Source organism: Cynara cardunculus, assembly GCF_001531365.2.
Source record: "Cynara cardunculus var. scolymus isolate 2C chromosome LG 1, CcrdV1, whole genome shotgun sequence".
NCBI classification, from domain to species: Eukaryota; Viridiplantae; Streptophyta; class Magnoliopsida; order Asterales; family Asteraceae; genus Cynara; species Cynara cardunculus.
The window spans coordinates 10,181,788-10,206,722 of NC_037528.1; the positions used below are offsets into that span (position 1 = coordinate 10,181,788).

General features: G+C 36.0%; 3 protein-coding genes across 7 annotated transcripts; all 3 read left to right on the forward strand.

The window, feature by feature from the left end:
- Positions 1–1,124: 1,124 nt before the first annotated feature.
- Positions 1,125–8,194, forward strand: LOC112510307 (homeobox-leucine zipper protein REVOLUTA). 2 transcript variants are annotated; one of them, XM_025115676.1, is made up of 18 exons: positions 1,125–2,095; positions 2,714–2,873; positions 3,061–3,143; positions 3,232–3,322; positions 3,409–3,504; positions 3,590–3,703; positions 3,793–3,876; positions 3,954–4,109; positions 4,186–4,260; positions 4,346–4,452; positions 4,539–4,722; positions 4,819–5,007; positions 5,153–5,233; positions 6,262–6,396; positions 6,474–6,811; positions 6,891–6,996; positions 7,592–7,741; positions 7,887–8,194. In XM_025115676.1, exons 1-18 carry the CDS (start codon positions 1,854–1,856, stop codon positions 8,034–8,036), a joined length of 2,541 nt encoding a protein of 846 aa, XP_024971444.1. In that variant the 5' UTR covers positions 1,125–1,853; the 3' UTR covers positions 8,037–8,194. The 2 variants fall into 2 exon arrangements, with proteins under 2 accessions (XP_024971444.1, XP_024971452.1); XM_025115684.1 differs by having other exon boundaries at positions 6,486–6,811.
- A 475-nt stretch (positions 8,195–8,669) lies between these two features.
- On the forward strand, positions 8,670–23,414 carry LOC112509341 (serine/threonine-protein phosphatase 6 regulatory subunit 3-like). Of its 4 annotated transcripts, XM_025114255.1 has the most exons (19): positions 8,670–8,873; positions 11,269–11,372; positions 11,538–11,624; positions 11,781–11,856; positions 11,961–12,035; positions 12,440–12,493; positions 13,659–13,718; positions 13,853–13,969; positions 14,483–14,577; positions 14,692–14,897; positions 16,245–16,342; positions 16,685–16,788; positions 16,925–17,090; positions 18,550–18,672; positions 19,256–19,338; positions 21,404–21,545; positions 21,636–21,665; positions 22,086–22,156; positions 22,398–23,414. In XM_025114255.1, the coding sequence occupies exons 1-19, from the start codon at positions 8,835–8,837 to the stop codon at positions 23,131–23,133; spliced, it is 2,466 nt and encodes an 821-aa protein (XP_024970023.1). In that variant the 5' UTR covers positions 8,670–8,834; the 3' UTR covers positions 23,134–23,414. The 4 variants fall into 4 exon arrangements, with proteins under 4 accessions (XP_024970023.1, XP_024970050.1, XP_024970040.1 ...); XM_025114282.1 differs by having other exon boundaries at positions 11,269–11,709; XM_025114272.1 differs by having other exon boundaries at positions 11,269–11,628.
- A 669-nt stretch (positions 23,415–24,083) lies between these two features.
- LOC112521015 (ubiquitin-like protein 5) lies at positions 24,084–24,653 on the forward strand. The gene has a single exon (XM_025129644.1). It carries the CDS (start codon positions 24,129–24,131, stop codon positions 24,348–24,350), a length of 222 nt encoding a protein of 73 aa, XP_024985412.1. The 5' UTR covers positions 24,084–24,128; the 3' UTR covers positions 24,351–24,653.
- The last annotated feature ends 282 nt before the right edge of the window (positions 24,654–24,935 follow it).

Sequence of the window (24,935 nt, forward strand, 5' to 3'; positions counted from 1 at the left end):
ATTTGAATAAATAAGAGTTATGGTTCCAATTACAGACTATCGATGAAAAAAATTGTATGACAGTTTAAAATCCAATATATTTAAAATCCAACATATTTAAACGACTCCACAAATGTATTCAATTTACACCAAGAGCAAAGAACCAAGAAACTTGAGTTTTAAGATAAACACTCAAAACCAATAAAAAAAACTACAAATTTGACAGATCATAAGTCATGAAAAGACAAAAAAGATGAGTTTTAGAATAAAATTTCAATTGCTTATTCTCTTTCTTATCCAGAAACTCAGATTATAGTTGAATTAATACATGTATATATATATATATATATATTTCAAAAAAAACCCAATAACATATTATACAGTGTAATTTGGACAACCTAACCCCAAAATATATAGTATATATATAAATAAATAACTATAAAAGTATAARTCGTAAATATTAAAAATATTTTWTCAYAGTATATATAATATATAATAATATAATTAAGTCAAAAACTATTCAATATTAGACTCATTTTGAAGGTATTAACGAGACGATTATAATGGTGTAACTTGTTAAAATAAAAATGTATTTTTTAAACATGTTTTAATTGATATACGATTATGTATGTTAATTTGATAAATGTTTAAAATAAAACATTTAAAAATAAATGACGTAAAATAAATTAATTATAGGAGTATAAAGTGTAAATTTAAAATTATAATTTAAGAGATGATGAATGTATGTAAGGAAAGAAAGGGGCGAAAAAATGAAAAATAAAAAAGTTATAAAAGATATTTTGATCATTTAAAAATTTAAAACTTTTATTAAATTTATTTAATAAGATAATATAAATTCCTCAATTTACATAGGGGTCAATGTATAAAAATAAAGTTTATGAACGACTCTTTTACAAGCTGAGAACTTAAGTTATGTTTTTGAAATATTAAAAATAAATAATTAAAAAATAATTTTAGAGTTTGAAAATAACTATTTTAATTAATTTTTTAATAAAAAAAATAAAGATATTGCCACAAAACCAAAGGCTGGGTCGAGGCTGCGCGCCCCAGAAGCATATAACCCTGTCATTTTCGATTTCCGAGCAAACCAAGAAACAACTCTCTCTCTCACTCCTCCTCAACTTTCTCTCACTAAACCTGCTCTTCTTCGCCTGAACACAAAAATAAAAATAAAAATGTTTAGGGTTTCCCTCTCATTCCACCTTCACTCCTCCATCCCAGCCCTCTAATGCTGCATCTCTTGGCTCTCTTCTTCACAGCAAGAACCCAAAGAAAGAGAGCCTTAACCAAGATTTATCAGTTTCTTGCAAGTTTTCAAGATCTTTATCTGTTTTTTTGACTTGATTCTCCTTCAAATTATTTTGTGTTTTCTTTTTAAATTTATGGAAAAGACAGATTCTAGAGATTGTTTAGAAACAGAGTGAGGTAAGCAACTCTTTTTCTTTTTCTTCCTTTTGTTTTTTTCTTCTTCAAAGATTTTGAAGTTTGGTTTTGGGGATTAAGAGAAAAGCACAGTGAAGTTACTGAAATTTTGGACCTTTTATGGAAGATTAAAACTGGGTTTTGTTTTAAATCTCCCCACAGCTTCATCATAAGCAAAAAAAACTCATTGTTTTGTCTGTATATTGGTCATATATAACTTTACCTTTTCTAAAATCTGGCTGTGTGAACTGAAAACCCTCCAAAAAGCAAAGGCTTCTGTTTCTTTCTTGTGATCTTTGTCTCTTCAAATCCTCAGTTCTTGTTTCCTTTTATCATCTCTGCGTGTTCTTTGTTTTTGTACCTCAAAATCTCCAAAGAAGTTACAAAAATTTAAGGTTTCTGTAATTGGGTTTCTTGAGATTTTGTCAAGAATGGCTATGGTTGCACAACATCAACAACATAGGGAGACCACCAGTAGCAGTAGCAGCTTCAAACATCAGTTAGATAATGGGAAATATGTGAGGTATACTGCTGAACAAGTTGAAGCTCTGGAGAGGGTTTATGCAGAGTGCCCAAAACCAAGTTCTTTGAGGAGACAACAATTGATCCGAGAATGCCCTATTCTGTCCAACATAGAGCCCAAACAAATCAAAGTCTGGTTTCAGAATCGCAGGTGAAAAAAGGGTTTATTTGTTTTCTTGTTTTATGCAATTGAGTTATCCTTTTTATTGCTAAATTTTGGTTGTTCAAATTTACTTGATTTATTATGGGGTTGTCAATCTTGACTTGAGATGCACATAGATCTTACATTTACTTGAATCTGAGATTTTTTATGCTAATATTTATGGTAGATTAATCATTTTTTGATCTTTCTAAATTGGGTATCATCTTTTAGTTCCGAGTGTTCTAGGTTGCTAAATATAATTTGAAATGGCTTTCCATAAATATCTATGTATTTTGTGCATTTCCCATGTGTCTAATCTATGGATTTGATGTTATTCCATGTTTCTTTATCCAAATTTTCTTGAAATAACACAAGGGCATCAATATTTTTTTTACGTGGAGTAATCTTGGAAGGAAAAATTGCAGCTTTTAATTTTCTTGAAACAACATTAAATTTTCAAGATTTCATTATCGGAGTAATCTAGGCTGGAAAAATAAGGGGTGCTATGATCTTTTCGATTCAAATACTACAGTAGGACAAGAAAAAAGAAAGGGGAATTTGATTCAGGGTAAAATAAGAGGTGAATTGTTGTTTACTCTTTGAGTTATGTTATTATTTCTTATGCAGATGTCGGGAGAAGCAACGAAAAGAAGCTTCTCGGCTCCAAACCGTCAATCGGAAACTGTCTGCCATGAACAAGTTGTTGATGGAGGAGAACGATCGTTTGCAGAAACAGGTGTCTCAGCTTGTATACGAAAACGGGTATATGCGTCAACAGTTGCACACTGTAAGCTGTTACTATGAAAGTTCGTTAACTCGTATATTTTACCGCTTTAACATGAATTCTAGTGTTAGGATTGACAATTAGGCACACGATAAATTGTCTTCTTAGCAAAGTGGGCTTCAAGCTTTCTTGTGAATTTTCTTATCTCCGTCTCTCCTAATGATCACCGTTCTTATGGAATTCTCTGCAGAATTCAGCGGTTACTGATGCGAGCTGTGAATCGGTGGTAACCACTCCCCAGCATTCTCTTCGAGATGCTAATAACCCAGCTGGGTAATTACAATCTTGTGATTGTTTAACTGTTCTTATGAGTTACTTGTGGCTTGGATTCATATCTTATTATCTTCTGTACATCTTCCAGACTCCTCTCGATTGCAGAGGAAACTTTGGCAGAGTTCCTTTCAAAGGCTACAGGAACTGCTGTTGATTGGGTCCAGATGCCTGGGATGAAGGTTCATATAGCCTCTTCTTAAACAGATTCATGGTTAATTATATAATTAATTAGTGGGTGTCGTAAATTTTCTTGATTATATTTCAGCCTGGTCCGGATTCGGTTGGGATCTTTGCCATTTCACAGAGTTGTAGTGGAGTGGCAGCTAGAGCCTGCGGTCTTGTAAGTTTAGAGCCCACAAAGGTACAGCTGTTCTATTAATCAATTGTTGTTAGAAGTTCATTTGAGGTTCGATTTCATCGCTTTTACTCCTGATTTTCTTTATCAGATAGTGGAGATCCTTAAAGATCGTACATCTTGGTTTCGAGACTGTCGGAATCTTGAAGTTTTTACAATGTTACCTGCCGGGAATGGTGGAACTATTGAACTTGTATATACGCAGGTGAAGATGAATCTTTCCGGATTGTATATAATGCGGTATCTTCTCAAAATGGATGATTTTAAATCTTTAATCTTCGAATTTTCATTTAGGTCTATGCTCCAACCACACTGGCTCCTGCACGGGATTTCTGGACGCTGAGATATACTACAAGTTTAGACAATGGTAGTCTTGTGGTAAGTTAATTCTAGCATTCATGATTCATCGTTGTATCTCGTGGGGATTAAATCTCGATGTATTTGTGTTCTTTAAGGTTTGTGAGCGATCCCTTTCTGGTTCTGGTGGTGGGCCAAATGCTGCTGCTACTACCCAATTTGTTAGAGGGGAAATGCTTCCGAGTGGCTACCTGATTCGGCCCTGTGATGGCGGCGGTTCGATAATCCACATAGTTGATCACCTTAATCTTGAGGTAAAAGGAGACTCCTTTGTGTCCTATTGCTCCAGTTTTATGGCAACTTATTGAAAAACCATTCTTTATTATGAAGGCATGGAGTGTGCCGGAAGTTCTGCGTCCACTTTATGAATCTTCAAAAGTTGTAGCACAAAAGATGACGATTGCAGTGAGTAGAATCTTTCAGTTTAACGTTGATCGTTCTCGGGGAAACATGATGATATTTCCTTAATTCCTTTTGTCCATCGGTGTAGGCTTTGCGTTATATTAGGCAAATAGCCCAAGAGTCGAGTGGAGAAGTTACATATGGACTTGGAAGGCAACCGGCCGTCTTGCGTACTTTAAGTCAAAGATTAAGCAGGTAGATCTTCATATATAACAATCAACTTATTGAACTATCATACTTCATATGTACGTTGGTCAAATATTCGTCATGATGTCACTCAGAGGTTTCAATGATGCTATCAATGGATTCAACGACGATGGGTGGTCATTAATGAACTGTGACGGTGCTGAAGATGTGATAGTTGCGATTAATTCGACCAAGAATCTCAGCACCTCCACAAATCCCTCTAATTCTCTCTCGTTTCTTGGTGGAGTTCTTTGTGCGAAGGCCTCAATGCTATTTCAAGTGAGTATTGTATTGACGTCTTGTCAAAAAGACCTTTGTTTTGAATAGTACTTCACTTGAATGTTTCAATATCGGTTTCTACTTTCTACGGTGCAGAATGTGCCAGCAGCGGTGTTGGTACGCTTTTTAAGGGAGCATCGTTCGGAGTGGGCAGATTTCAACGTAGATGCTTACTCTGCTGCTTCAGTAAAAGCTAGCCCGTATGGGAATCCAGGGATGCGGCCCACGAGGTTTACGGGTAGCCAGATTATCATGCCATTGGGCCAGACAATCGAACATGAAGAGGTAATTATTCTTTCCGTTTGTAGATATTTGGATCCTGACCATTAGTTGTCCTATGATTTCACCATCTTAAACCGGCCGCCTTATATATAATATAACAATGTGAAACGCCCTGAATCTTGAATTTGAATATTTGTTCTATATACAGATGCTTGAAGTCATTAGACTCGAAGGTCATGCACTTGGTCAAGAAGATCCTTTCGTTTCAAGAGACATTCATCTCTTGCAGGTGCTTGTTCATCCCGCTTGGTTAGATACATTAAAAGAATCTTGATTTGGTAACCAAGGGGCTGTTTACCAACATGAATTGGGTAAGCGGCTGTTTACCCAACGGTTATCCGGTAAACGCTTACCGCTAAGAGTAACACTTTCGCTTAACTTATTGGGTAAAATTTTAGTCCATTAAAACGGCATGGTATGAACATTTTTATCTGCCAAGTGTTTATTAGGTAAGAGTCATCATTCTCACTTAGTGGGTAAAGACTCCCGGTCCTTATTGCTCTTATTGGGTAAGATTCTCAATTCTTGTCATGTTCATTCGATAAGGTAAAATGACCCTGTGAGCACTTATTGGGTAAGCGTTTAGTAAACGGCCCCTAAGAGTCCATCCCTTACCAACCGGTTAGCACCTTGGTCAACATCATGGACTGGTAACAGGGGCTTGGTAAACAACATCATCTTTGACTGGGGAAGCGTCTCTTACCGAGTAAGAGGCAGTAAGCGGGTAGTAAACTGAAACAACCTGCCCCACATGGATAGACTATTAGATTTTTGAGCTTCTTATAACTCCCAAGTTATAACCTCAATGCAGGGGCGGACCTATTAGATCCCGAGTGAGGTCCCGTGCACCCTCTCAATCTTATCTTGTAAGGAAAAAAATTTGGGGTATGAAAGGTGCACCCTCTCAACCAAAAATCCAAGAAATCCCTCGAAATCAATCTAAAAGTTCTTTCCAATCAAACCAAAAAAACCCGAAATTGGCCCTCAAAATCAACCAGAAACTTAAAAGATCTCTTGAAATCAACCAAAAAACTTAAAAAAATCCCTTGAAATGATGGAATTGGGCTAAAAACACATCGAGCGACTTTGCGAATGCTTGATCCACCTTAAAGGGGCACCTGCGCCTGGCAGAATTCTTGGGTACAATAACTTCCACCATGATTCCAAGTTGATTTAGAGGTTATTGGGCCAGCATGTTGTTTCGGGCTATGGAGCTTTACAAAAAACATCCCCTAATATTGTTGCTGTTTTTCGTAGCTATGCAGCGGAATTGATGAGAATGCTGTGGGAGCTTGTTCTGAACTTATCTTTGCTCCAATTGACGAAATGTTTCCCGATGACGCTCCTCTTATACCGTCTGGTTTCCGGATCATTCCGTTGGATCCCAAATCAGTTGAGTCCATGTTTTCCCTCATCCCTTCCGTTTGTTTTCGTAACTTCTGTTGACTGAAACAATCTCGGTTGACTAGGGTGATTCAAAGGATGCATTAGTAACAACTCATCGGACCCTTGACTTGACTTCAAGTCTAGAGGTGGGACCATCAACGAACCAAGGAACATCTGATACATTGGGTTGCCAAAACACGAGATCTGTGCTGACCATTGCGTTCCAGTTTCCTTTTGAGAACAATCTAGCTGATAGTGTTGCGACCATGGCTCGCCAATATGTCCGTAGTGTGATTAACTCCGTGCAGAGGGTTGCCATGGCTATATCTCCATCGGGCTTGAGCCCGTCGGTATCTCCTAAGCTATCCCCTGGCTCACCCGAAGCAGTTACTCTAGCTCAATGGATCTGCCATAGCTACACGTAAGTTCGTATTTCTCTTAACAACCTTAACAATACAAAAAAATGTCGATCACATGTTTTGATGTGGCTTTTGTCTCAGTTACCATTTAGGTGTGGATTTGCTAACTTCTAGTTCAGTTGTTGGAGACTCGTTATTGAAAGATCTTTGGCAGCATCAAGACGCCATTTTGTGCTGTTCTTTGAAGGTACGCAAATGGGTTTTTTGAACGATCATGGTTGTGTCTAGGGGCGAAACCGCACTGCATATTCGGTTTGAAGATTTTCCTGAACTGCAAACTGCGCATAACATATGCCTCAAACCGCAAAAAAACTGCACCGCATTTTTTATGCGGTTTGAACCTACAGCACTTCAATCTGATAATTATAAAATACAAGTTTAAAATAAATTCGACGATGACGATTCTATATTCTATACAATAAAAACTTCCCATACGTATTAAATGTGTGATTAAAAAATGTGTAATGCAAACTAAATAGTTCGGCAATTTAATCCAAATACATCATAAAAGTTAACTTGAAAATAATTCCGACCATGATAATTGACAAAAAGACAAAAAAATAATAAATATTCAATAAATATATATTTAAAAAATATGCGGTGCGGTGCGGTTTGATGACTCGAAACTGCAAACCGCACCTCAAAACGCGGTTTGATGAATATGCAACCCGCACCGTGGAAGTTCTAAACCGCATTTTGGGATTCAGTGTGAGCGGTTTTGATGAACACCCCTAGTTGTGTCAACATGGTTGATTACTAACGCGTGTCTCTGTGGTTTGTAGTCGCTTCCGGTTTTCATTTTCGCCAACCAGGCTGGGCTCGACATGCTGGAGACAACACTCGTGGCTTTGCAAGACATCACATTGGACAAGATGTTTGATGAAGCGGGTCGGAAAGCACTATTTCCAGAATTTGCCAAGATAATGCAACAGGTACCACATCAACTAAACTTGGACCAATTCTTCTCAATATATGTTGAAACATAGGTCTCTTTTGGAGAGTAATTCAACGGGGTTTCATATATCCTCAAAGAAAATATGCAAAATTATAATATGTAAGTTTTGTTTTTTTTTTCAGGGTTTTGCATATTTACCTGGTGGAATTTGCATGTCGACAATGGGCCGTCACATCTCATACGAACAAGCGATAGCTTGGAAGGTTCTTGCAGCGGACGAAACAACAGTCCATTGTCTTGCATTCTCGTTTGTCAACTGGTCGTTCGTCTGATGAAATGGAAGTGTCTTGTAATATATAAGAAGACGACGACAATATTTAGGGTCTCGATTTTGGTCTGTAGAAACATGTTAATCGGATTTCAACTTGTTCAAGTGATGATGTTGATTTGTTTAATTTATTGCCGAGATTTTAAATTGATTCCATTTGGTATTTTGGGAGCCAAATCTATAATTTAAACTTGCCATAAAAACAAAAAAAAAGGTAACATACGGTAGAGATGTTGTGATCCAAATTTTGACGTGACATGTTTGGTTGGTGGTGTTACTAATTTTAGTGTAAATAATATGTTAATTTTAAGTCATAAAAACCATAATCATGGAAATATTTCGAATTTAGTTTTGTTTTTTTTGAAATATATAATATTATAAATCTATTTCTAGAATGATAATAACACTATGTTTTTTTATTTGATTGGTTGTTAGATATTTTATATTAACGTAATAATGCTTTTAATTTATTTAATCTAAATTAAAATTAATATAAAACTAAAAAAAACACCCGCCCCCATTTCCGCTTGTCACCACACAGCTTTCGTCTTTCTCTCAAATGAGATTTTGAGAAAATTTTGGACCTCCTCTCACCCTGTCTCTCGTCAAAATCAAATCTATCGATTTTTACTTTTTTTTTTTTTTTATAATTTTTGTTTTATTTTTTCCCCTCTTTCTCTCTAATATCTAAAACATAGGGTTTTTCTTGGATTTGTTCCAAGAAAGTTTAACGCGCAACCGTCAATCTCCAGCTACGTTCTATCTTCTAGGGTTTGTAGATCCAAGCGAGTTATAATTCATCATGTTTTGGAAACTTACAGCTCTATCTGCTTCTTCACCTGTAAGTTATGATAATACCGTTTTTTTTTTGGTTGAATTCAATGTAATGACTAGTATCTAGTGATTTGCATGGTTCTTGTTGTTCTAATTTTTATTTTTTACCTGTTGCCAAATGGATCCCGCTATGGTGTTTGTGCTATCTTATTAATTTGCGTTCTTGGCATCATTACGGCATAAATTTATGGTCTTTGGCTCAATCAGACCTCACTTTGATTCATAGAATTAAGCAATTAAGTACGTAGTTGATCGTGATTGACTTGTATTAGAAACTTAAGCTACTTATGATAACCGAGGTTTTAATTCACTTGGCTGTTTGTCGTGAAGGTAAGTATATAAAGTAATAAACAAACAATTCGGAATGTTTATTACCAGCTGCAGGCGATGATCTGTAATGGGAGCTGTGAGAGAGTATGGGTTTAAGTTAGCTTTATTGGCTTTGCAGGATAGTACAGAAGGGAATGTGACACAGCCAAAAAAACCATAAAATTTAAGAGTTACGAATTCCAATTGCTCTGGTTCCATTTTTCAAGCTATCCCAGGCCCAGCCACATCTACAGTATTTGCAGAAGTGAACTCTTTTACCTGTTGTGTGAATGTTTTCAAGATGCCGCAGAAACAGCAAGCCACAAAGCATAAAGATCCTATAGAAGTCATGTCCTTAGAACTGTAGCTAGAGTAGTTGGGCAGAAGGGGGTTAGACCGCTTTTTTTGGGGGGGGGGGGGAGTGGCAGCTTAGGATAGAGATATTTTTTTCCCGTACCTTTCGTATGTTTTGATTGTACCCACTCGTACTTTTTCTTCTTATTTCTCTTGTACTGCGTTCATCATATGTTAGTCATCATGCCTTTTACCTGTTCGCTCACATTCTTGCACAAGCTGGGGGTCTTCCCCTCTACTCTTTTGGGGTAGAGGTCAGGTCTGCCTACATCTCACCGCCAAGACCCTACTCTCGAGTGGAATTACTGGTCGGTTTGGTTCTATGTGAGATGTCCATAAGGAAACACAAAAGTGTTATAAGAGAAGCAGTGATGGTATGAATGGGATTACTTTCATTGAAATCTCAATTGACTTTTGTATAGCCTAAAAGCATGCCTACAAACTTTCTTAATGATAGGACAATTTGTTCAAACTTAGGACTGCTTCAAGAAGTGAATGGAAAAGCATGTACGACATCTAAATCAAGTGATTGGTGTGAGTTGCATCCTTTTTCTACCCTCTATCACTTGGTTTAGATGTTGCACATGCTTTTCCACTGGAGTCATGAGTTTGAATAAATTGTTATTGAGGAAGTTGTTAGTCAATTACTCTAAGTATCACTGGTATTCAGTGTATATTTTATTTGTATTTGATCAAGTCTTAGGTTGTTACCACGTTTGTAGGCATGTTTCTGTTTGAGGTTGTAGCTGTATAAAAAGCAAGTTGAGGTTTCAATAAAAGTAGAACCAATTTCATTCTTCGTGCATCTAGAATATGTGCATGTGCTTCCAAACACTCTGAAATGGGTACTGAAGGTTTAATCCCACTCCACGCCTCTTATGGTGTTATGGTTTTTAAAGATAAGGTAGGAGACTTATTCAATCAATAGAAACTCCAGTTGACTGCCTCATGCTAGAATTGCTTGGGATCGCCTTTCTCAGATAACATACTCCTTACCATATTCGTCACGGTCCGATCTTTCCTTTCTGCAACGCCATTTAGCTGTGGCATGTATGCTGCAGTTAACTGCCTCCAAATTCCTTTCTCTCTTCTAAAATTAATTAATTTATTTGAAGTAAACTCTCCACTGCGCTATGTTCATGGACATTTAATAGAAAGGCCTGTTTCTTTCTTTACACGTGTCTTAAATAACTTGAAGGAAGAAGAAACATCTGATTTGTCATTCAAAAAATTTACCCATACTTTTCTAATACTGTAAGTGTACTCGCATAATGGAGCACAATGCATCTCTATTTCGTCTTTCTCGATTTTATGTAATAGATTTGTGTGTTTTTGGGAGAGCGAGAGAGTTTCTTTTGGTTATCTGTTTTATGGATTATTTTGCCATATTAGTAAGGTCCAACGCTTATCTTGTATTTGAACATGTTTATCAGTTGGTTTTATAAATTTCATATGTGTTAAAAAGTTGTACGTATGTATAGTAAGTTGTAAATGTTGTATAATATAGCAAAAATATACTCGCATGTGAAATATACTAGTGATAGAAATTTTGAAAACCGGATTAAAAGATTGAAAATAATAATATCAATATGGGTATCAAATTTGGGATGGCAAAGCAAATTATTCAATCAATCATAATGTTTACTCCAGGCTGGTCTTTCTCTTGATGGCAATATTGAGATTCTATAGAAGATATATTGTTTACTGTCTCCTAACAAATGATTTATCATGCTGTTTAGGTTGAGTCGGTCCTGGACAAGGAAAATTTCACATTGGAAGAGCTCTTGGATGAAGAAGATATTATTCAAGAATGCAAAGCATTGAACAATCGCCTCATTAATTTGTAATAACACTTTACTAGAAATTTAAAGTCATCGATTTGCCACTACAATATACTTAAGTGCTATGTCCAGCAGTCAGGAGACCATAATCTTTCCATGATATTATATTATAAGTAGAATGACAGGAGTCTGTCTCTTGGATACTTAAAAGAGTACTGTTTTTTCAGCTTGCGTGACAGAGCCCAGGTTGAACAACTATTGCGCTATATCATAGAAGAATCTGAGGAGGATGCTGATAGCAAACGTACATTCAAGTAGGTCACTAATCATTATTTGATGCAGCTGGAAACTTCGAATATCTAACCATTCTCTTTTTACTTTTGCATCTTTATTTTCTTGGTATTGTCTTGTCCTCTATATTATTGGGAACAAGGTTTTTTATGTCTACTAATATCGCTTACATGCTTTAGGTTTCCTTTCATTGCTTGTGAGATATTTACATGTGAAATTGATGTAATCTTCAAGACTTTAGTTGAGGAAGAGGAGGTGCGCTATTAATTATTATGATTTAAGAACATTCTGAAATTGATAACACATGTATCTAACATTAAGTTTCACACGACCCCTTCCTCCCCATCCCAAATTTGCAGCTAATGAATATACTTTTCTCCTTCTTGGAGCCAACCCGTCCACATAGTGCCTTGCTGGCTGGCTACTTCAGTAAGGTATGCTCCTAAAAGCTACACCTTCGTCTAGATTACTGGTACGTTTATCTATTATAATTTTAGTTGGAGGCAAGGAGTGAGACAAGTGGCACAGCTGTCAAGATGGTAGTGGCTCTATCATGTCGTTTAAACTCAAGTAAAACCATTCTTTGTGTGTTGAAAATAGTAAAAACATGTGCAGTCTGAACTCTGAAAATGGTTCATGTACAGTACATGCCAAATATAAGGGTTTACATGTAAGTTTGTCTTTTGGGTAAGAGGATATGTGGGTCGAAAAGGTTCCTACTTCAGTGTTTTTTCTTCCTTATTTATTATTATTTCTATTAGCTGTATTATGATTTGGTGATCATCATTCATCTGGTAGGAAAAAGCTGTTGCTTAGATTTCTTCCTGCTTTTTTGTAGGTTGTGATATGTCTCATGTTGCGGAAGACGGTTCCACTTATGAATTATGTTCAAGTGAGTATACCTTGATGACATGGTTTTTTTGCTTTTCATTCCTGTCCTGTCTATATTTTTTTCAAAAAGAAAACAACCACTGAAAAGTACTACTATTCTCACCATATATGTTTTTCAGAGCAAACATGTAGGTTAATGCACATTCTGTCTCTTGTACCTGCACTCTATTTCTTCAGCAAAAGAAAAAGAAATTGTGAATTTGATGGTTGACAAGTATTTGCGCTTCTTGAAAAGGCCTGGTCACAATTTTCACTTAAATTTTACCACTTAAACAATGTTTCCTAGATTCAAATTTCTGTAACACTAATGCATATCAATAATTATGGTCATGCTATCTACATGCAAAACATCTTTCCAGTTCCCCACTTGTACATGAGCTCAATGTCTAAGTCTTGGGCATGGCCAGTTTTGGAATGGAAAAGGTAATTTAATGTTATACTTTTGGATCATTTTTTTGCAAATATGCCTTTTTTGAGTTGAGGAATAGGATTAGGAATTTGGATGTTGAGATGGATGTGGCCACGTGTTTTAGAATGTGGACATATGACAGAAAAAGAAACATTTTACCAAAAAGAGGTGGTTAGGGGTGGTACAGGCAACCAAGACTGTTGTTGTTAGGAAAGTACTGCAAAGAGATCTGCTGAGTGGTGTACCAATGGAGATGGCCTTAAATACAGGTGTTTAGAAGGATGCCATTTGTATCCTGGGACCCTAGTGGATTCACCTATGTATGTTTGCTTTTGGGCTGCCTTGTTTATAGTTTATTTGGTTTCATTTTAAGCCTATCCCTAGTAGTTTGGAATGAAAGGCTAGTTATTATAATTGTTCTTGTTGTCTATATGCTAGAAAATTCTCAGTCAAAATTTTTATGTTCGGTTTGAGGATGTCGGGCTTCTTGGTGTAGATGCTAAATACAAAATATATCCACTTCAATTTCATGCCTATAATCAGTAATCAACAACTAACTATGAATTCAAAAGTAGTTACTTAGACTTTTGTAAAAGTTTTGACTCTGGAGATGGTTTCAGTCATTGTTCTCTGACTTCTTCAATTTATGATTAAAACCAAAAGCTGTTGCCAAATATGTTGCTTATTGGCATTTGTGGTTTTTTTTACATCAGTCATATTGAAAATATGATTTAGTTTATATTTTTATATGGTACAGGCTCATCAGCATGTTTTCCAGCAGCTGGTTGATTTAATAGGAATCACATCAATGAAGGAGGTTGGTAGATTTCCTATTTGGTTTGCACTAAGCTTAGTTGCTGACTATATGCTTGAAATGCCCCGTCAATTGGACTTTGAGCTGTATGATTACTCTTAGTGAATAATTAGTTATTCTTACCTCTATACACACAGGTCTTAGTGAGACTTGTTGGAGCTGATGATCATATGTACCCCAATTATGTGGAAGTTATGCAATGGTTGGCGGATAGCAATTTGTTAGAGATGATCGTTGATAAACTGAGTCCATCTGTGAGTAAAATTTCTTTTTGATATATGAATACTATCATGCATTTTTATTGGAAACTCAGGGGTTTCCAAGTTCACGGCGAAGCACTTGTTACTTCTTGTGTTGTAATTGTAGCTAATGTTGTAGACGTCTGCATGATATACTAGTGAATTTTTAAAGGCCTTTTGGAATGTTTTCATCTGTTGTGGCATACACAGTTTAGTTGTATTTTCTGATAAAACAAACACCTTAAGAGTATGAAATTAGAATCATGGCTGTGATAATAAGGAATTCCTTAGGGAAACAAAGTTGATGTTGCTGATACTGAAACAAAAGAAACAGACCTAGATTGAAGCACCTTTTAGGACATTCTGGTTTTTGTTTGATGACCTACACATGCAAATTTATCTTGCCTTATTTTTTGCTTCATTGGAAAAAGATGTTACGCACTTTTTTCAATGATCGGGTTTTCATCATCTGTTGTTTAAATTTAGGTTTGTCTAATATTTGCTGTGACTTTTCATCCATTTCCTCAGAGTTCTCCTGAAGTACATGCTAATGCAGCCGAAGCTTTGTGTGCTATAACTCGAAGTACACCATCTCCACTTGCCTCTAAGCTTTCTACTTCAAGGTTTGTGTTACTCTGTATGCCGAATTCACTATTACTTCTTCAAATACATATCCTTTAATGGTTCTCCATTAATGTATTCTTTCATTTTGTGTGTTCTTTCTTTATCTTTTTCAGTTATGTTACAAGGATATTTGGTCATGCTTTGGAAGATTCACATTCGAAATCAGGACTTGTCCACTCATTATCTGTGTGTATATCCTTGTTAGATCCAAAAAGATCAGTTCCTTCTTCGTTCTTTAATTCTTTTCGAGGTCAACATGTATACGAATCATCTGTGCAAGTTAACCAGGAGACTGTAGGTGCAATGCTGCCAAAACTTGGTGAGATTTGTACATATCATGTCAGTTATACGTGTGATGGTTTTTGTCTTAAGCTTCTGTTCGTTAAATGCTGTGCTCTTTTGTTAATTCGTTATCTTCAAATGAAATTTATACAATCAAAAGAATACTGATAATTTCAGTATGCCAGCATGAACTGTAAAAGTTCTGTTTTAAGTTATAGATTCGCTACCACAGTGGTCCTCTTTGCAGTTGGTTTTTTTATTGATAGTTCTTATGCCCACCCATTAGCATTGCATAACTGCGCCTTGCTTGGGCATGTTATATCTTAGTTTCAGTGATCCATAGGTCTTTGCTGCAGTCTAGACGGTATATACTTTAGTTTTATAGCATGTAAGAGAACTTTTCATTGGGAAGGTTATGCCTTCTAACATTGAGAAGAGGATATTCTGCTTTTCCTTCTATTTTGCCGCTGTGGGCCAATCAGTTGTAGTGGAGGTTACTTTTTCAGTTCTCAAATCATGCCAACTAAACCTTCTTCCTTTCTGCCTTCTTTTTCTCGTGGTATAGAGCAGTTACCTGGAATGGTACTTTTCCATTTTAGAAAACCAAGTTTAAACAATAGTGAGACAAAGCACTTCAAGAGTTCTACCTCTAGTAGCACAAAGTTCACTTTCTTGAAGAAGTACAATTATCACATAAACTAACACCAATACAAAGGAACTGTTTGAAGTAAATGTTTATGTTTGTTATTGAATTAAAATGATCCATGCACAGGCTTAGAGTTCCAGATATTGATCCAAAACAGAAGTGAACTGTATGAACTAAGAACATAAGACAGCTGTAAGCAGCATATTCAGTATTATAGTTTGTTTCCTTGAACTAAGTTCGCTTGGGGTGAAAACTTGGGAGTGGTTTTAAGGCCAGTGAAAAAGGCTTGTTGCTCCTATCCTGCTTATCTAAATTATACTAGGACAGGAATATGCCATTATACATATTGCAATCCAGGACAAAACTGATACTTGTCTTTGGTTATAGGTATTTTTTTTGGATATGTTAAAAGATGATGAACTAGGGTGACCATGCAGTGAAGCATATCACTGGCTGTGTGATGTAAAAAGGAATCTGATTAGCACAGCTGATGCTAATGCACTAGTTTTGTGTGTTCATCTTTCTTTTTGTTTGAAAATGGCAAGTAAAGTTGAGAGTTTATGTCCTAATATCATGGACTTGCTTTGTTAAATAATAAGCATAGAAAGGATACTGGTCACTCCTGAATATTAATTGGTGAGATGATCACAGCATATGATAGTAGTTATACTATAATTGAGTTCCATCTATTGCGCATACGATGATATCAAGCTTTTCTGATGCCCGTTCTGATTTCAGGTGACTTGTTGATGTTATTGAGTGTGTCACTGGATGAGAAAATTTTACCAACTTCATACGGCCAATTAAAGCCTCCTCTAGGGAAGCACCGTTTAAAGGTTGGTTTACCTGGTTCTTTTCACAACCTCAGTCATGTCAGTGTTATATCCTACTTCCTCTCTATGTATGATAATGAAAGTGACAAAAGAAATTGGTTTAAATTGGATGGTAAAAAACACTAGAAGCTGGAGATTGGTTGGAGGAAACGCGAAAGTATAATGGTCTAATAGGTTACCACGTCACAAATATGATAAAGCTAAAACCACCTTTTTTCCAGGAATATATGTCTGTTGTTCTTTTAGTCTGCACTTGTAGTACCCTATGAATCATGTTTCACTTTTGTGTGAGATCGTTTCTTCTCTCATTCACTACTCATGAATGGTGATACTATCTGCTTGCAGATTGTGGAATTCATTGCAGTTTTACTGAAGACCAGAAATGAAACTGCAGAAAAGGAATTAATCACCTCTGGAACTATTCAAAGAGTTCTTGATCTTTTCTTCGAGTAAGATCCCCCTTGTATATCCTTTTTGCCATGTGAATAAGTTACGCTAGTTGACAGCAAAAAGGCCCAATTTTGGTAGACTTATCAATCAGCATGGTGCAGAATCTAATAATTTCACTTGCTTTAATGGATGTAGGTACCCATTTAATAATGCTTTGCATCATCATGTTGAGAGTATAATATATTCCTGCCTAGAAAGTCGAAATGACGCCATTATCGATCATCTATTTCAAGACTGTGGTATGGTAACGAAGGTTCTACAAACAGATAGTTGTCCCACCCTTTCTGGTAAAGTTAATCAGGTGAGTGGTGCTGCTGCAGTGGATGTAAATCTTCACTTGCTTGTGATCCATATACCTCTCTCTAAAGCAGCTATACTTTTTTTAGAGCGATTTAACTATTTGAACCATCATACTTGGCTTTCTGTTGCAAATAGACCATTGTTTTTGTGAAAATGCAAAAAGCGGCATTTTTTGAGAATGAGCGATTTTGGTCAATAGTTCATATTCTTGAAGACTAGTGGTTAGTATCAAAAAGAAAATGTGTTGAAAGATATTAAACCATTGTACTTGGCATGTTGTCAAACCAACCATGCTTCTCGTCAACTTGGAAAAAAGAAAGAAAAAGAACTAATTAGCATTGTTGTAATTTTGGACGAATTTGTTATTTGAAGTTGAATAATTTAACTCTTAATTATTAATGTGACAAATGGCAAAATATATCTGACCCGAATTCTACCAAGGACAGGTGAGTTTGAAGTAATACTTGTAAACCCATTGACGGTAAATTTTCTTAAAGTGGTCAAACCCCAATTCTACCAAATAAGAACTAATGAACATCTTTTTTGATCAACAATCTAGAAGTTCACTTGCAGCAAAGTGTCTCATGTTGATTGCTTTGATATGAATACATTAGTTTTTGGGTAGTCATGTGAATGACAGTACCTCTTCCTCCTCTTAGCCCAAAGTTTGAATATAGAGTCGTATGTTGTGATTTGTATTTATGTTTCAATTCTTTCTATTTCAGGTTTTTATAGTTTCATATAGTGATATAACTGTAAATTTTGTTTAGCCCCAAAAATAAAATAAAAATTCTTCTTTTTTTCATTTTCAAGTTGAATTATGACCAAAAGTTGAATTACGAAGTATATAATTGGAGCAGAGGCATGAGTGTCTGTATTGAATTGTAATGAATTATGAGAAAGTGGGTTGGCATTAAAGTGTCAATCATTACATCATAATTTTAGAATTGTAAAAAGAGGTCGAAAACTATTAATTCAAAATGGCAGGTGTATTTTTTGTTTTTGTAAGATGGTTCTTTTGTAATGAAGTGCCAAGTATGATAGTCTCCAATAATTGTTAGCTCATCATATTTTTGCGGTGTTGGCAACTAGGTTATACAATTGAGCCAGGTCACTTTCTCTAAAAGTCACTTTTATTCTTGCAAACGGCAATGTTCATTTTGCATTTTCATAATGGTTTGTTTGCCACAATACACAAAGTTCAATTGCTGAGAAGTTAATCATTCTTTTTTAGCATAAAGCTGGTTAGTTTACTGTGTTCAAATTATTGTTTTTAAAAGTAAGAAAATATATATGTTCAGGATTCATCTATATACTATTGATTTAGAGTTTAAATCTGAAAAACAATTTCCGAATAATAGGTTACTTTAAGCTTATCTCATGAAAATGTTTCATATTACACATACTATTTTGGATCTGCAAACCAAACACATATATAACATTCACTGTTGGTTATGTAGCCAACCTTGCCGGCATCTGGGAGAAATGCACCTCGAGTTGGGAACCTCGGACATGTCACACGCATTGCCAATAAGATCATGCAGCTGGGAAATAGTGATAGCCGCATCCAGACACACATCAAGGTAGGTTGTTATGTATGGAAGTCTGATTACCATGTCCTTCCATGTAAAAGATAATCTCAAGTACTTGCTCTTTAATATTAGTGTAGTATCAGCGAAATCTTAAACTATGATCTGAAGTTTCACATTGATAATGCATTATAAACCCCTAAAAAATGTGGTTGTTGGTTACATTTGCGTGGCAAAAATCATTTTAAATTCTATTCTGATCTAATCTTACCTGCCCCCGAATCAGGCTCATCTAGTCCACTGTGCTGTTATAAGAGCTAGAGTGGATCTTTTGATTGCTTGGCATTCTTATAATGATGAACTTAAGTAGAAGCTTGGTATCCTCACCTTGAGATCATGGTACATTATATTTGTTCTTGTGTGCTAGAAAACCAAAAGTTGTTCCAATTTATATTTCTTCACTTGAGGGTTGGCAAACTGTTATGTAATCTTTTAAACTAGTCTATGTAACCCTTATCTTTTTGAGAAGGTTGTCTCAATATTGGTATTAAGAAAATGCTTTCTATATGTTTGACTGTTTAAAATGGAGAGATTCTGTCATTCATTCCTTAATTGGACACTTGTTCTTGTGATCTAGGAAAGTCGTGAATGGAATGAGTGGCAGGCTACAGTTCTACAGGAGCGTAATATGGTTGAAAATGTGTATCGATGGGCCTGCGGGTATGCTTCTTTTACCTGCTTCTCTGCTACCATGTTCTGAATATCAAAGCATGTTATATCATTCGTTGATGTCTGTATATATGTTTATGTTATTTATGCATGTACATTCTTGTCAGGCTACAGAAAAAAATGTGGCAAGACTGCAGCATTTATAGTCGGCCTTAATTGCTGTTAAAGATAATTTATAGATATTATTGACTCTATGGCCTCCGCAATAGGAGATGTGTTGGGGAAGATTATGCAATGGCAAGAACAGTCAAGAACTGGTGGAGGGAGGATAGGAGTGGGAGATGGGACAGTGAACTACGTTTTACACGCCTTTATTTTCGTTATTTTTCATAATATGTGCATTATCTATAGCTTCCTTTCCTCCGCAAAATCTTGATTCAAATCAAAACTTGCTCCCTACTCACTTTCTCTCATTAACATCCTAGAGCTTCGTTATTGTTTATTTTCTACCTGTATTTCGAAAATATTTAGGCAAAGCAACTGAGATACCATTTTTTAGTAGGATATGAGTGGATCTTCTCATTACAATTTGCAAAACGAAAAAAAAAACATTCACTGTCGTGAAAATTGAGATTGTGCAACCAACTTTTGGGTTGTGAAGTGATGTGTTTGTTGAAATAGAAGTCATCCATCAACTTATGAACTCATGTTTTTAAACAGAGGCGTAGCCAAGGGAGCCACCCCCCAATACATGTCCAACCCCATTAAGCTTTGTTTTATAAAAAGATTTTAATATTAAATAAAGAGGCTCAAGCCCCATATATATCACAATAGGGAAGTTAGTATCGCGTTTGATACGGGGAGTGATCTGGTGCATATCGATGCATCTCATCCTGATGTGCATCCAAGAGTGGAGATCCCTTCTTACGCTTCTTACCTTAACTCTCCTTCTCACCGGAGTCCAATCCTTAGTAATATTTGGTTTTCATTTAGGCAATAACATAACTTTAACTTGACTATTTACACCTTAATCAATTAAATTTATTTGAATGTTTTATACTCGAATATAATAGTATAAATCTACGCTGTCAAATGCGGCGCAATAGCACCGCTATTGCGGCGATATCTCGGATAGCGATCATTAGCGAAATAACGGTGGTCAAAATGAGGTTTAAATTGCGGTAGCGCAATTATCGGTGCAATTTACCGCAATTTTGATCGATATTTAGGGTCAATTGCTTTCGATATTAACGTTACTTTTTGGGGGAGTTTGGGCTCTATTTTCAGTCTTTGTTTTTAGATGGGCTTTATAGGGATGATGATGATCACGTTGGAGATGAAGGGGGAGAAGGGGAAGGGGGGAAGCTAGCCTAAACGAAGAAGTGAACGTATTTGATGATGTTGACTCATATGCAGAACCTATTGCTTGCGATTAGCTCAATTATGAATACTTTTCCTATTTTGCAAATGATATGTTTTTGTAGGCATATTATATATAATTCTTAGAAATATTTATATGAACCGCTATTTTTGGACCGCTATACCACCGCTATAACCCGCTATTTCAAATATCGATCCCGACCGCAATTTTGTATTTTCACCGCTATAACAGCATAGTTATAAAAATTATAAGTTGTCTACAAGTTAAAAAATCCAAACCCTAGTTTAATTGGATTTAATTGTTGATCTTGAGATATTATAAGTTGTTTTAACTTTTCAGATAACATATGTGTAAATTATAACTTGTTTAAATTTATTAAAAGGTGTAATTAGTCAAGCATAAATCAGACTTGGACCATATCAACTTCATATCAAAGCACCATTTTAGTCCGAGTGGTAGCTGTTATTTAACAAAGTGTGTCATTGAACAATCGGACCCCCCTCAATCAAAATTCCTGACTCCGCCTCTGCTTTTAAAGTTGTTCAGTTCATGTTCTACGAAAGTGGTACTTATGTTTTTGCTTATTTTCCTGCTAAAAGCCTAAAACAATACTTTACTTGTGGAAGGTGGATGAAATCAGGTCTGGTGCTATTGAATGTTCAATTGCCTAGTTCCTTGATGTGTTAGGAGCTGGTTTCCTGATGGTAATGTCTGCTTTTGTATTGATAATTTCAGTCGTCCATCTGCACTACAAGAAAGAGGTAGGGACAGTGACGAGGATGACATTCATGACAGAGACTATGATGTTGCTGCTTTAGCAAATAATCTAAGTCAAGCATTTAGATACAACATATATGACAATGAAGAAGGTGAAGAGGTACGCTGAAGTTTCTCCTTATGTGTGCTTGTGTGTACTCTGTTTACAGAACTTAATTGCCATATTTATGCATGCCTTACCCTAATGCAGGGTCATGGAACTCTTAATCGAGATGATGAGGTAATATCCCGGTCAATTTATTCATTTCAGCATTGTATGCTAGCCGTAAATTTCAATTTTATTACTGCCCTCGCCTAAAAGATTAGTCCACTCCTTATTTTGGAAGTTCAGCTAACTTTTCAAATTTGAAGCAGAGCCAAAAAATAATTAGCTTTGTTACTCTTAACATGTTTAACAATACGTTTGTCATGATTTAATGTAGTTGTTGCTTCTTTTTTGCTTGAAGCTAAAAGATTTTTATTTTATTTTATTGATTTAACGTGAATAGTAAACCATTTGACACTCCAAAGTAAAAAAGGGTCGATCTTTTAGATGGAGGTAGTATATAGCAATTTGGATTCATGCCAAATCATGTTGATGCGGGAATGTCCAAACTGCCTTAAAAAATGAAACGTATGCTGTTTCAATTGTGAAATGCAGGACGGTTATTTCGATGATGAATCCGCTGAAGTCGTCATTTCATCCCTGAGGCTGGGTGATGACCAAGGCAGGTAAGCTTCTGGTAGAAATAAGATGCAATTTGCTAGTTTTCTGTTATATTGAAAGAATCTTAGCCTAGTTTTACACCTTGATGCTGAATGTTGATTTCATTTGTTTTACTGTACAGCTGATTAGGACAGATTAATTTACAGCTACTGATTGCAATTTTTATCGTGTTTATGTGAATATGATCCTATTGGAGTCTACATTTGACAGTTTGAAGTGTAACTGACTAGTTTTTTGTGGTGGCAGTTTGTTTACAAATTCCAATTGGTTTGCTTTCCAAGACGAGAGGATGGGGGAAGCACCCACTTCAGCTTCTGAAATGATGGACGAGATTAACTTGAATGGGACATTAAACTGTGGTAACAGCAGCAGTGACGATGAGGTGGTGGTTGGAGAGGACGAGGAGTTGGTGGTTGATAACAAGTATTCCAACAATAGTACATCTGTTTCTAACCTTAACCCCTTTATCGAAGACGATGATGCACTAAATGATGGAGGTTTGAAAATGGACAAAAATAGTGATGTTGGTATCTTTAGATGTGAGACAACAGATGAGGATCTGTTTGCAGATAGGCCTATGCCTGAATGGGTAGGATGGGCCGAGTCTTCCAATCACCCAATTGCTGCTGACTCAGGGTCAGGAGTGAACCCTTTTCTGGATTACGAAAATACCCCTAGTTCATCGGAGACGGCATCAGTCAGTAGCCCAAGTGCCAATGGCACATCGACGTTGGATTCAAACCAAAAAATGCCGTCGTTGTTTGAGGAGGACGTGGAATTCGTAGGGGTTGAATTAGAAGGGACAGAGAAGGCGATGGATATGGCTCTTAAGGAGGACATCGTTGGAGAAGCAGGGCCGTTGAAAAAGAAGGTAATTGCTGAAAAAGAGAAGGCAGATGGCAATGGAGGTGATTCAAATGATTTTAACGACTCCAACTACTGGAGGGTTGAGCAAGAGGTTTCGGTTTCGGTTTCAGAGTGAGTGAGGGTTACATCTCCTCCTGTTTAGTAATGTGGACGAACCAAAGCAAGTTGGTTTGGGGGTAATGCAGCTGCAGACATGAATGTACAGTATGATTTTGTTTTCAGAGTTGAGGTTGGTTTACCTATTTATTATTATTATTATTTATTATTATTATTATTAATTATTTTGTATCATCTTGAAAAGATCCTTTTTTTTTTTAAATTTATCATCTGTTAGTATTTCATGCCTGTAATGTGTTGGATAGTGTATTAATTTAATCACAGTCCGTTAGTAAGTGTTTAATGTGGATATTCAGATTTAAATGGCATCATATTCCTATTCCTATGTATATCATATTTGAGTTGAGTTTGGTTTATTTTGTGTTTCAATTTATACGTAAACTTTGGGCCGTTTGTTTAATGTTAACCGAGTTATTTATCTTATCGGATGAATATGAGAAAAGTCGAGAATCTTACTCTGTAAAAGAATGACGATAAAGATAAGGAGTTTTACTTAATAAGTAAGAGTGATGATTCTTACCTTGTAAATGTTTACCGGATAAATTATTGCATATAATGTCGTTTTGACGGACTATAACTTTAGTGAGTAAAGTAATTTAGAGTGTTAATTCTTAATGACAAACGTTTATTGAATAAGCATTTAGATAAACGGTTCTTAAATAATGAAAATTATTGTGATATATTATAAAATTTGATTCTAATATTTTCTGCATTTTTTGATGGATTATATAAAATTGACGTGATTTAATCGAATAAATCAATATCCCTAAGATAATTCTTATACGAAATAATTCCTTTATTATCACAATAAAGAAAAGGAAAGTGTTTTATACAATTATACTTCTAATGGACGAGTGATGTGGTTTAGCACACGTGGCACGAATTCTCCGGAAGACTCTAGAACCGTCTAAAATAAATGCCAGGATCAATTCAATCCTGACGCATTTAAAGGTTAGCGTTTGGTGTTGAGTTGTGTGAATCAAAGAAGAGAAGATGATCGAGGTGGTGTTAAACGACAGGCTAGGGAAGAAGGTTCGGGTGAAATGCAACGAAGATGACACCATCGGCGACCTGAAGAAGCTTGTGGCGGCTCAGACGGGAACCAGAGCCGATAAGATCAGGATTCAGAAGTGGTACACTATCTATAAAGATCACATTACCCTCCAGGATTATGAGATTCACGACGGCATGGGCCTCGAACTCTACTACAACTAAATTCAATATATAGTTTGATGAACGCTGCCTCAACCTGTAATGTTTTTCCAACATGATTGATTGTAAGATTCAATACAATGTTTCCTGCATCCATCCTTCAGGTATGTTATTGATGCTTGAATATGCCGGCCTGTTAGATCATGGAATGTTTTCTGTCGGATCATAACGGATTTGATAACTAATCGGTGCTTCAATATCTATGAATGTTAACTATGTGGTTGGCGATTCTATAATCAGATTATTAACTCCGTTTGTTTGCATCCTGTTTATGATGCAATGATATCTTGTTTGATTGTTGCCTAATTGTGGATTAAGACTCCCAATACTTGAGATCCTGTTTGAGACTTTGGATTATAGAATGAGTCTAGGAAGTTAATTTTGTTATTCAAGGTCAAGGGGCTACTCTTCTGTAGACTTTGGCTGAATGAGGTTTTGATATTCCGTAAACACAACCAAATGGATTAATGTGATGACTGAAGATTGAGAGTTGTGTCATCAATCATTAAGATTAAGATTAAGATTAGGATCACGATTAGGACATCTCTTGTCCTATATTAGGGTATATCAAACTCTTTTCATGTTTGC